Below are 11,141 nucleotides of genomic sequence, written 5' to 3'. Positions count from 1 at the left end.
TTGCGACAGGAGAAGTTAGTTTACAACTAGGAAAAAAAAAAAAAATGCCAAAATGATGGTAACGTAATGGTGAACAGTTTGACCGCTTGTGGGGGACAAACAAATGAGCTAACAGAAGATACTCGTTCCTTCGCCAAATAAATGCACATTTTAGAAAAGGAGGAGCTATAACTCCCAGTGTTGCTTCTTTTTTTTAGCTCCCCGAATGGTGCACCTTTGGTTTCCTTCCCCGTTTTATGCCGCGAAGAGGAGTGGAAGTTTACCCACTCGAAGTCGAAGGGCTCGACCGCGATATCGTTGCGAACTCTAATTGTGGGAACCCTAATTGTGGGAACCCTAATTGTGGGAACCCCAAGGAGCTAGCCAACCCACTTCTGCGCAGTGGGAACACCACATGAGCACTACATCAGCACCCGCCTATTCCCTCAGACACCACTCACCTCGCAAAAACGCGCGAAGATGTTTCCTGCTCATTTCCTATGTCGGACAGTTACACGTAATGCGTAATAAAAAAATCAGGAAGGGATATACACTTTACTCATTTTCCCTTCTCCACGGAACAAAGGAACATGAATGGGCGAAATCACACACTAGTTTATCACCATGCATAGCTAGTTTATTCATGTTCCTCCGAATATGTTGCCGTTCTGCTTGTTAGGACATTCCAAAAAGAAATTCTTCACCTCGACAAGGGAGCAAAATCTGGGAAACACAGCTGAATGCCGCGGAAATGGAGCCATAACAGATGTGTACGATAATTACGAAGCGCTAAAAAATGTGAAGGAGAAAAGTAGTCTTAAGAGTGCACTAAAAAGATTTAGGGATATAGTTCAAAGGGAAACGAAGAGAAAAGGGTATCATTTTTACGCTGGATGGCCCCCGAGAAACCGGATAAAAATTACCCAAGATGAGAAGGTAAGGTGATGTAAGCGTGCAACCGAAAAAAAAAAATGCCGAGCGAAAGGGCGTAAAAATTGGAAAAGAATACGAGCAGTGGAGTGAACGCGCTTGACAGACATACGCACGTTTCCCTACGCTAATACGAACGCCCAATCAGCCCATGTGTCTTTTTTTTTTTTCCCATTCATGCATTAGATGAGATGGAGACGGAGCTTCCCCCACGTGGAGTAACCAGGGGGGGGAGTTGTCTCACCCTACTCTTTCAATTCACCATGTTGACACTCCATTTTTTCTCCCCAACGTGGCGCACCCTCTTTGATAGCTGGGCCTTTATGGACGTACCATGTTTGTCCTCAACCGAGTAAAAGGAGTCAAGGAAGTGGAGCCGAATCTATGCATATGCTGCAAAAACAAGAATGTCCTTTTTTTCAACAGACCCGAATTTGAGTCCCTGTTAAAAAATATGGATGCCATAAAGCATCAACTGCAGGAGTTCGCAAAAAAGCTTTGACGCAAAGGAAGTGGTAGCGATGGCGTTCTTTTCTTCGCCGTGGCGCATTGTCTACGTTTAGCCTAATTGCGAAAGGCGCACGTTATTTGGTTCCCCCTATTTTCCTGCACATGGCGCTATATGCGCAGTGCATATTATTACGGTCAGCACCGAGCGGCATGTGCCGATATGCCTTTGTATATGTTCGTTGATCGGTGGTGATGGGTGGCTTATTAGCTGCGGCCACTTCACAAACGAAGCGGTGAAAGTTTCTCCTCGTTTGGGCTGCTCACATGGGTACACAAATAGGTGTATGCGGAGCTACTCACGGGTGTTACTTTTTTTTTTTTTTTTTTTGTTTGAATGTTAATAACGTGGCGTGCCACTTCGCCTGTTTTTTCACGATGCCCTTCTTTTTTGTGCCAATCAATATTCATCCCTAAATGTATTCCTCCTAGGGGAAGCAAAACGGTACGTATGTGACCAGCAAAGCGAGAAAAAAATATGCATGTATTTATGTGCGTATGTATGTATATACAATGGTAAGAGGAACAAGTAGGGAAGCACGAAAATTATACAAATGAGCCAAAACGAAACAGCGCAGGAGCTGCAACTACTCAGTTTTTCCCCTTTTTTTCTAAACGTCAAACAGTTGGTAATTTGCAGTTTGCAGTTTGCAGTTTGCAGTTGGCGGCGAATTTCTCTCATATCCGTTTTTACCCCCCACCGAAACTTTTCCTTCCACAATCCTATCGTAAAGCAAAACAATTTTTAAACATATCGTCTAGCGCAAAAAAAGAAAAGGATAAAAAAGAAAAAAATGTATAGAGAAGGGCAAACAATGAATTAACGCAAAATGGGGAATACACCATACGGGCATTTCAACTCGGCGAAAAATGTCACTCGTGAAAGCGCATATATGTTACCATTAGCGTTAGCACCATTTTGTAGTGTCTAGCAGCGACATTTAAAAAAGTGAAAAAAAAGGCAAAACTAGGGGGGTGAATTTTAGCGAAAGCGAAGTGAAGCAAAAGAGAAGTGGAGGAACGGCGAACCGAACGCAAAGCGAAGTGGAGGTATACGAACGGGGGGAGAAGTGGAGGAAAGCGCGAAATGCCTGCTTGCTTGATCCGCGCTGTGACACGCGTACACTCTTTTGTTCTACCCTCGCAATGAACGTACCATTCAGGGAAAGGAAGAATATATTCACATGCACAAAATGAAGGACACCATCTTGTTGAACAATCCCTTGGATGTATACAAAAAAGAGGCAACCAATGGGGTCGATGTGAAGGCGACAAAGAAAGGCCACACGAAGGAGGACAGAAAAAAGGACGAAGAAAAGTTCATCCATGCTGACTCGCTAAGTGATATTTCCATCTCGACCGTAAGCAACAGTACTGGCATCGACTCAGATTTATATAATAATGTTGTCCGGAAAATTAAAAAAGAAAAAAGGCAAAGGAGACGAGAACGGGAAAGGGAGCGGAAGAGGACTCGGAAGAGGAAACGGGGAAGCAGGACAAGGAGTAGAACGGGTAGCGGCGGTAGAAGTGGAAGGGAGGACCAACAGGAGAAACAACAGGTGGACCAAAAGGACGAGCATGAAGTAGGCACACAGAAGGAACATAAGGTAAATCAAAAGGAGGAACAAAAAGTAGGAGAATGCAAAGAGCGCGAGAATGGTAGTAAGGAGGATATCACAAGAAGGGACAAAAGGGAAGACAGAAAAGAATCCAAGAGGGAGCGCGAAGGGGTGAGCGAAAGGGATCATAAAAAGGAGCACAAAAAGGACGGAAGGAAGAAGCATCAAAAGGATGGAAGGAAGGATAGCCATAGGGAACAAAGCAAAAATGACGACCAAGCAGAGGACAGGAAGAAGAGGAAGAAGAAAGAGTCTACACACGAGAATAGGTCCAATGAAGAAAAAAGGACGAAGAGAAAAAGGGTTTCCAAGGAAAGCTACGATAGCGACAGAAGGCACAGGAAGCAAAAGGACACAGACAGGAAAAAAAAACACAAAAGGTCCAGATCGAGGACAAAAAGGTGAGTGCTCCACGTGTCAACAATAAAGCTTTGTTGAATAAAAAAAAGGGCGCCACCGTGTTGTGCAAGGAATCTCTAGATAGTGAAGCCCACATGACATGGTATACCACGAGAGGAGGCGTAAGGCGGCACAATGCGACGTAAAGCGGCACAATACGACGTAATGCGGCGAAACGTGGTTTAACGTGACGCGCCGTAGTGTGCCATGTGTTCATTTTCTCCCCTATGCGTTTCACTCCCTCGTAGCTCTTACGACGAACCCATTCCCAAGGACCCCTTCAATCCTCTGCTCCTGGCGTATGAAAAGAAGAAAAGGCACAGGCACAAGTAACACCCCAAAAAAATAATTAAAAATGTTGAAAATAGTGCAAGTCATTTTTGCACTAATGGATGCGTACAAATTGTAAGAACCCACAGCGCATACATTTTTTTTTTCCCATTTTCCCCCATGAGGCAGGAAAATGAGTGATGAAGGATCGATTGCGAGCGATAGGTGGAGGCATGACAGGTAAAGCAACCCCCCCGTGATGAGTCTACCTTTCGATCAGCAGAAATGGCGCCGCAAAGCTTTTCCCTTGTCTGCCTCTCCTGTTCTTAACACTTGCTTCACAATTTTTAACCCGTAGATATGAAAGCACATCTGGTGAGGAACCCAATCCCGTTAGAGAAGAAAGACCAAATAAGCCTAACCCAAAAGTGGACTTGCAGCACGTGAGGAAAAATTTGTGGAAGTCTAAGGCGGGGGTAAGAGAAGAAAGCGAGTAAACGAAAAAGTGGGCACAATAAATGCGCAAAATGGAAGAAGAAAAAAAAAAAAAAAAAAAAAAGCAACAATCGCAATTCAGTTGACTCTATTATTATTATTATTTTATTATTTTACTTTTTTTTTTTTGCACAAAAATGATGGGCACACGTGCGCATATCCCCCTTTGCGTGTGACCCCATAATGCCACATGTATATCTCTACGCATGACTATGTGCGTCGTGCTTACTTTGCTCTCCATTGAGGGAATTTTTTTTTTTTTTTCTCTCCGCAGGGTGTCTGCATTCCTCAAATAAGCGAAGATGCAAACTGAGAAAAAGATAGAGAAGAAAAAAAAAAGAACAAGGCAAGGCAAAGCAAAGCAAGGCAAGTTTCACAAGTGAAGAAGAAATAACTTCGTGATTATTCCTCGTAATGAAGCGTGTACAATATTTTTTTTAAGTGGTCACGTTTCAGCTGTTACTCCTTAGCGGTTACTTTTCAGCTTACTTTTTCGTTTTCCTTTTTACAATTTTTTTTCCCTTTTTTGGTTAACACCTTGTATGTTGCCTTCGCATAACGTTTTGTTTTTTTAAAACGTCATCGCAGCGGGTAGAAAGGTTTGTCTGTGTGCAGACCCATATGCTGCCATGTAGCTCTGTATGAATAGACGTGCATACATATATGTGCACATGCGGCCTTTTCGTGGCTAATATTTTCTTATTCGAAAGTAACCCCCGCATGGCGCATTTCATTCGACTCGCTATAACCTCCCGCATGCATGCGTTAAATTTATCGAAGTGGAAAAAATTCCCCCGGATGTTTCTGTGCTCTTTTTTTTCTCCCTCCAACGTCCTGAAATGAAAAACGGGAAGTCGCGCGAACTGGCGAGATAACAGCGACGAAGACAGTCATCAGTACGATTTCCCTGCAAAACGCCGCTAACCACAGAGTAGCTCGGCGGATATAGCGTTACCCTACGAGGTACTACCCCAGGAACTACTGCCCCACGTGGTGCCATCCCTCGCTACACTGCTCAGCTGAACACAGCGCAACCGAACCAAACGTGCAAAATAGACAGCAGCCCAATTGGAAAAACGTTAAATGGATAAGCTATACGGAAACTATGACAAAGTATTTGAAAAATATAAAAACAACAATTTGTGCAAAAGAAAAAATGAAAAGGAGGAGGTAGAGCAGGGCAGCAAAAAGGAGGCGAAGGAAAAAAAGGGGCCCGAGAAGAAGGCGTCCGAGAAGAAGGGGCTCGAGAAAACCGTACCCGAGAAGACCATGCCCGAGAAGACGGTCCCTGAGAAGACGGCTCCCCAAAAGAAGGCGAAAAAGGGAAACAACCCCCCTTGCGGCGAAGCCCCACAGGGCCTGTCGGCTCCCCAAGAAAATGTGACGCCGGTTTTCCTGCCCGATTATGCCCCCAAGGGTAAAAAGAATAACGACCGGAGCGGCAACAAAAGAGGAAACAGTGTGAGTACTAGCCAAGTCAGCAATAATATGAGTTGCAGCATAAGCCCCAATTTAAACCCAAACCGTCATAGCGTCCCAAGCAATCACACCAGCCAAGCTAATCATCACCCGAGGGAACACTCCGTGAATGAGTACAAAATCAGAAAAAAAGTGAGCATAGAAATAAACCAGAAAATTTACAGCGACTCTGAGAAGACACATTTTGATGACAAATCCTTTTTCAAAAACAATTTTGGAATTTGCGAAAATAATCACAATCAGAATGTGAGAAAAAAAAAAGTGAAAAATGATGACCAAAAGGCGAAAAAAATGTTAAACAAAAAAAACAAAACGAAGCTTTTTGTAAATCTGCTATTTGTCGTGTATTATATATTCTTCCTTTTCCATTACATCATCGAAATTCAAGTAAATCAAATATACAACATCGTTATTAACACCTTTACAATAATAATCATCACCGTACTTTTAAGTTATATTTACTTTCTGCGCACACGCAATAAAACTTTAAAAAAAATTATTTTTTACATAACTACGTACATAAATTTGCTGTACTGTTTGTACATTTACAACACCTTCACTTATTGGTTAAATATTTATCTCAACTTTACGATGAGTAAGAGGATTTATTTAAAATACAAAACATTATTTAAGAATGTCTCCTTTGTATTTTCTTACTTCAGTTTTGATGAAGTTTTTTTTTTTCTTTTAATTTTTTACGGCCTCTTTTTCGTCACCACTTCCATTTTAACCTTTACTCTGTTTTATTATATATACAACTTTATAAATTATTCCTTTTGAATTTATTTTCACCAGCGCGCTTGGCTCCCAGGTGTGCGGTGACCCCTACGAGCTCCGCCACGGGGAAAACAGTCACATCATACGAGTGGTGAAATGGCGTAAACGACAAACACATTATAAGCGTAGGGACAACGGGGGGGGAGGGAAAGAGTCCCCCTGAAAAATAACCAGGGCGTGAGCAAAAGGGGGGAAATTAACAGTTGCGAGTTATTCCCATATGCACGCATCAACATGAAAAAAAATAAAATAAAATAAATGCATAAATAAATGCATAAATAAATTACAGCGCCGGTGCGCTAAACGGAACGATAGTCATCCTCGTTCGTCACGTCGAAATCCTTCGCCGTGTCTTCCCCAGTTTTGTCGTCGAAAATCTTCTCCTTGGACTTGCTCTTGTGTCTACTTTTTCTGCTGGACTTTTTATTCTTTCTCTTTTTCTGCTTTTCGTAATACTCGATGTAGCCAGTCTTCAGGTTCTTCAGTTTGGGGATGCTGCAGGGGTACTGTTTGGGGGAGGCACACGAGAGTAGCACATCAAAGGGGTAAACAAAGTAGCACATCAAAGGGGTAAACAAAGTAGCACATCAAAGGGGTACAACAAAGTAGCATATCGACGGGGTACACCTCCTTGCACATATGCCTCGCGCAAGCGCCCCTCTCCCCTTGCCTACCTTCGAACTCAACACATTCTGCGTGAAGAAAATGTTTTTCACGATATATTCTAGTGTGCTTTCTACGAGGGGGGAATATTCACCATGTTGTAAAAAGGCGACAAAACATAGTTGTTAGTGAATGAGAAGGTGGGCCATATTGATGGGACCAACCACCTCCTCACTCGCGTGTTTTTCTTTCCTTTACGACTCTACTCAGCTCACCACTGTCAACGTTGTAGTAACTTAAGATGATGTCGTCGATCCTTTTCAGGGTGTTCTTCTTCTTCTCTATTTTTTGGATTAACTTTTTGGCCTCCTCGCTCTGCGGGTTGTGCGATGGATTTGCGGGGGGCGAAATGGAAGGCGAAATGGAAGGCGAAATGGGAAGAGAAACGGGAGGCGAAATGGGAGGCAAAACGGAAGGCGACGCGGGACGTCGAAACAGACGCAGTAACAACGTTGAAACGAATGAAGAGTTACGTTAAAGTCCTGGTATGCCATGAGCATCATGACGTCATCGATCTCGCTAATGAGGGATGGCTGTGTGTGGGGGGATGTAGATGGAAAAATGTTAGCGCGCATGGAATGCAGCAAAGGTATACAAAAGTGCTCACATCCGAGTGAACAACTATAAGCCGTGCAATAAACGAAGAAATGGCAACAATGAAAACGAGCAAACAAACCAAGGGCATGCATGTGTAAGCTTCACTCGTACACAGCTATCCCCACGCGGACTGCCAAACCTTTTCGTTCACATATGGGGCCAGCTCCTGCTGCGAATATAATATCGCCTCATTGATGTTATTCTAAAAGGGGGTGGGGGAAAAAAAAAAATATACATGTTATGTGCACATACAAATGGAGCTGCTGCTGTGTTGTGCACATCTGCGGGGAATAAACTTAATACGAGTGGTCACTGTTGTTACTGTCCCGTTTACTCACGTTCAAAATTAATTTTAATAGTTGCTGCTTCTTGAGGAAAAAAACGAGGTCCTTATGCTTTTTTAAAATCTGGAAATGGAGATACGTGAAAGAAGGGAGCAGCATGATCAAGTGATCGCAACGGGTAACTACACGCAAAAAACGGGGAAAACTGAATTAGGTATAAAGCGAGAAAAAAAAGGAAAATGATGACTCACCCCCTTGTCTAAATTATTGATATGTTCTATGGCCTCCTCAATTTTGTTATTCATAATTTCACTTTGAATTAGGTAACGGATTTTTACTGTGTCTATTGGCATATCAGCTGTGGGGGGGGTTGAGAAAAAAAAAAAAATAGCCCACATTAGTTGTGCACCTCAACATATTTAACTGTCTTCTTATTTACATAGTGACACATTTCTCCGTTGTCAAAGTTGCGCCAGTCAACTCGGTTGAGAAGGCAACAAAATGTGGCTCATATTTTGCGACAATTTCAAATTATCAGATCATGTGAAAATTAAAAAAAAAAAAAAAAAAAATCAGTTCAAGGATGACATCCAGTATCATCATTCTACATAAGTAGTACGACTTTGATTTTTATTTCTGCGCATAGAATCATCATTTTTTTTTTTTTTTTTTTTTTTCATTCCATTTTTTCACACTTTGTCGGCAAACTTCACACGCGTCTACTTTTACAGCAGATTGCCTATCACCCAATTTGTGATCTCCCTTCTCCACGCAACTCTCCCATGACGCTCATCTACGTACGCTTTACCCGGGCCTCCTTCTGAAACTCACTCGCAACATCATACATCCTATGGACGCAAAAGAAATTCATAAGAACTTCGTTCAAATCATTTTCGTGTATTTTTGTATGTTCGAATTCTTTCAGCCAATTTTTCCTTCGTAAATTAGAAAAAGACAAGAAAAAAAAGAATAAATAAATAAACTAAGGTTGCAAATAATTTGGCGCCACAAACGTGTGTGCAGCGCATCAACTTCGGCGAATGAACAAGCGTTATTGTAAGCGAATTGGCCACACTTGCACGAGCGGCATAATAGCATGTGCCCACAAAACAATGCACAAATGTCGTACGCGTTCAGGTATACGTGACTGTTTTCGTCTACGGGATCTTCAATCATTTGGCGGCGAGCGAAGCGATGAATGCGATTTCGCAGTACAGAGAAAAGCCTCCCCCTCTTTTGTAAACACTTATCGTTACGTGCCTATGCGTGAACGTGTGACTAAGAAATGGACTCTTGGCGACAACACCCCCCTTGTAGGAAAACAGACTGATGCGTACTCACGCGAAGGGATGTGTTCCCCAAGTGGGCCACAAGTTTGTAAGCAAAATGGCGAACTTGGAAGTAAATGCCGAGTGGTGATCGGACGAATGCTCTGTATACTCACAAGCCATGCAACAACGGGAAGGGACGCAAAATTATTACAGGCGCATGCTCACCTTGTTAGTCATATGACTTTTTGCTCATATGTTCGTCCCAATGGTACGAACATAATGGGAGCCTTTGTGTACATATTCAAACTTGGGCGTATTGGCAAAATGAATGCACACAAAATGGGGCGCCGCATAAATGCGTAAATACGTGTAAATATGCGGGGTATGCGTTCATATAACTTTGTAACTTCCGTTCGAGAACGTGGGAAAAAAAAAAAAAAAGGAGAAAACGCTCATTCATTTTCGCGTTCGCAATGGAGCACCTGGATTATGCATCGTAAAAGTATTACCCGTATGTTAACATAGCATGGCGCGTAAGAGGGGCTAGGGAACGAATGCAAAAAAGAAAAAAAAAAAAAAATCCAACAGGGGAATGACCTTCCTTAGGGCATCACGACAGACTTTTCAGAAAAACGCGGCGAAACGTGGGTACAGCTTGACCAAGCTTGACGAAGTGAAATTTCCTTTCAAATGAGCAGCACTACGATAGAGTTGAGCCACTTGTAAGCACGCCAGCTGTTATCAAAGGTCCACAAAAGAAGAAATCTTCGAAAGGAACACCTCCCCTCCCCCCCATGTGTAGCTCCATTTTTTACGAACAAGTTTATGTATATATGTATAAACCTGCTTGATCAGTTTGCATTCATGTTGCACTGGGGAAGTTTCGCGCTTCTTTTCGATTAGCCTTACCGCCAAACATTATTTTTTTGTGTGTAAAAAGGCGGGACTTTTTTTAAAATGTGGCACAGAGGTATACTGCACAAATGGGACGAATTCAACTTTGCAATTGTAGATGGCACGTCTACTTGAAATTTATGCGAAGCTTAATAACATTCCATGTGGTTACCATTCTGCTGCTAATTTGCTGTTTTTTTTTTTTTCAATGTGCAGGAGTCCTGACCTTGCTTTGCAATTCATGTCGGTATGTTATTCACAGATGGCACGTTCCGTTACTTGGTACGTAAGGAGAGATTTCCCTCGTCAGAGTAGTCATGCGGAGTAGACGCAGTGCCAATGAGTAAAAAGCAGCTTTACATCATGTGCGCACGTTTGAGCAAGGTTCCAATGGCTATTCCTTTTTTTTGCATTGTTCCCAATAACGTATGCACCCCCTTTTGCGCGCACAAAACTTCAGGAGTCGATTGCAATGCCAACCCGAGACACAAACAAGTTTTATCAAACCCAGCCCCCAGGTCTAGAGGAATTCCCAAGTATTTAGAGAAGTACATTTTTTACAAGCAAGCGCCGAGGAACCCAAAATATAAATCGCAGTTTATTAATATGTATACAGCAGGTTAGCAGGATGGGGAGAGAGTAAAGTGATCAAATAAACCATTATGTTTTTAGTTCCTTTTTGTTTTATTCTTTTTTTCAATTCATTTGAGAGTATCACCATGAGCTTTGTATCACCCATGCGTGGTGAAGACATATCTTCGGAAAGAGCACTTTGTGGGGGATGGCTACCCCCAACCACCACCACCTTCCTGCGTTCCATTTTTTCATGAACATATTTAATTTTTTTTTTTTTTTGTTACTAACTCCCCCTTCCTCCCAGGTCGGAAGTACAGACAACAGATTAAGAAAACTGGTTAGGTGGAGGATCGTGGACACGAAAGGTTTCACTTCCCCCCGACCGATTCGCTTTTTGCTCA

General features: G+C 42.5%; 5 protein-coding genes across 5 annotated transcripts; 4 read left to right on the top strand and 1 right to left on the bottom strand.

Annotated features, from left to right (window-relative positions):
• Positions 1-636: 636 nt before the first annotated feature.
• On the top strand, positions 637-1,411 carry PCYB_122660 (hypothetical protein; the record flags this gene model as incomplete). The annotated part of the gene is made up of 2 exons (XM_004223598.1): positions 637-915; positions 1,223-1,411. The coding sequence occupies 2 exons, from the start codon at positions 637-639 to the stop codon at positions 1,409-1,411; spliced, it is 468 nt and encodes a 155-aa protein (XP_004223646.1).
• Positions 1,412-3,534: 2,123 nt separating this feature from the next.
• PCYB_122650 (hypothetical protein) lies at positions 3,535-4,512 on the top strand (the record flags this gene model as incomplete). The annotated part of the gene is made up of 4 exons (XM_004223597.1): positions 3,535-3,596; positions 3,683-3,763; positions 4,063-4,180; positions 4,474-4,512. 4 exons carry the CDS (start codon positions 3,535-3,537, stop codon positions 4,510-4,512), a joined length of 300 nt encoding a protein of 99 aa, XP_004223645.1.
• A 1,219-nt stretch (positions 4,513-5,731) lies between these two features.
• PCYB_122640 (hypothetical protein) lies at positions 5,732-6,457 on the top strand (the record flags this gene model as incomplete). The annotated part of the gene is made up of 1 exon (XM_004223596.1): positions 5,732-6,457. A coding segment is annotated over one exon (723 nt), but the record flags the coding sequence as incomplete, so codon positions are not given.
• Positions 6,458-6,754: 297 nt separating this feature from the next.
• On the bottom strand, positions 6,755-8,357 carry PCYB_122630 (hypothetical protein; the record flags this gene model as incomplete). Its single annotated transcript, XM_004223595.1, has 7 exons — positions 8,251-8,357; positions 8,054-8,122; positions 7,855-7,917; positions 7,592-7,651; positions 7,334-7,433; positions 7,130-7,191; positions 6,755-6,961 (listed from the first exon to the last, which is right to left on the bottom strand). The coding sequence occupies exons 1-7, from the start codon at positions 8,350-8,352 to the stop codon at positions 6,755-6,757; spliced, it is 663 nt and encodes a 220-aa protein (XP_004223643.1). The 5' UTR covers positions 8,353-8,357.
• Positions 8,358-9,940: 1,583 nt separating this feature from the next.
• PCYB_122620 (hypothetical protein) lies at positions 9,941-11,138 on the top strand. The gene is made up of 4 exons (XM_004223594.1): positions 9,941-10,240; positions 10,381-10,446; positions 10,625-10,783; positions 11,045-11,138. The coding sequence occupies exons 1-4, from the start codon at positions 10,228-10,230 to the stop codon at positions 11,080-11,082; spliced, it is 276 nt and encodes a 91-aa protein (XP_004223642.1). The 5' UTR covers positions 9,941-10,227; the 3' UTR covers positions 11,083-11,138.
• Positions 11,139-11,141: the final 3 nt, after the last annotated feature.

This window comes from Plasmodium cynomolgi, chromosome 12 (genome assembly GCF_000321355.1).
Source record: "Plasmodium cynomolgi strain B DNA, chromosome 12, whole genome shotgun sequence".
NCBI classification, from domain to species: Eukaryota; Apicomplexa; class Aconoidasida; order Haemosporida; family Plasmodiidae; genus Plasmodium; species Plasmodium cynomolgi.
Note: the sequence above shows the minus strand (reverse complement) of the source record. Positions and strands in the feature narration are given on the sequence as shown.

Coding starts and splice junctions, on each gene's coding strand:
- PCYB_122620 (XM_004223594.1), top strand. Junction 10,447..10,624: donor ATGGCACGTTCCGTTACTTG/GTACGTAAGGAG, acceptor ACAAAACTTCAG/GAGTCGATTGCAATGCCAAC. Junction 10,784..11,044: donor TATTAATATGTATACAGCAG/GTTAGCAGGATG, acceptor CCTTCCTCCCAG/GTCGGAAGTACAGACAACAG.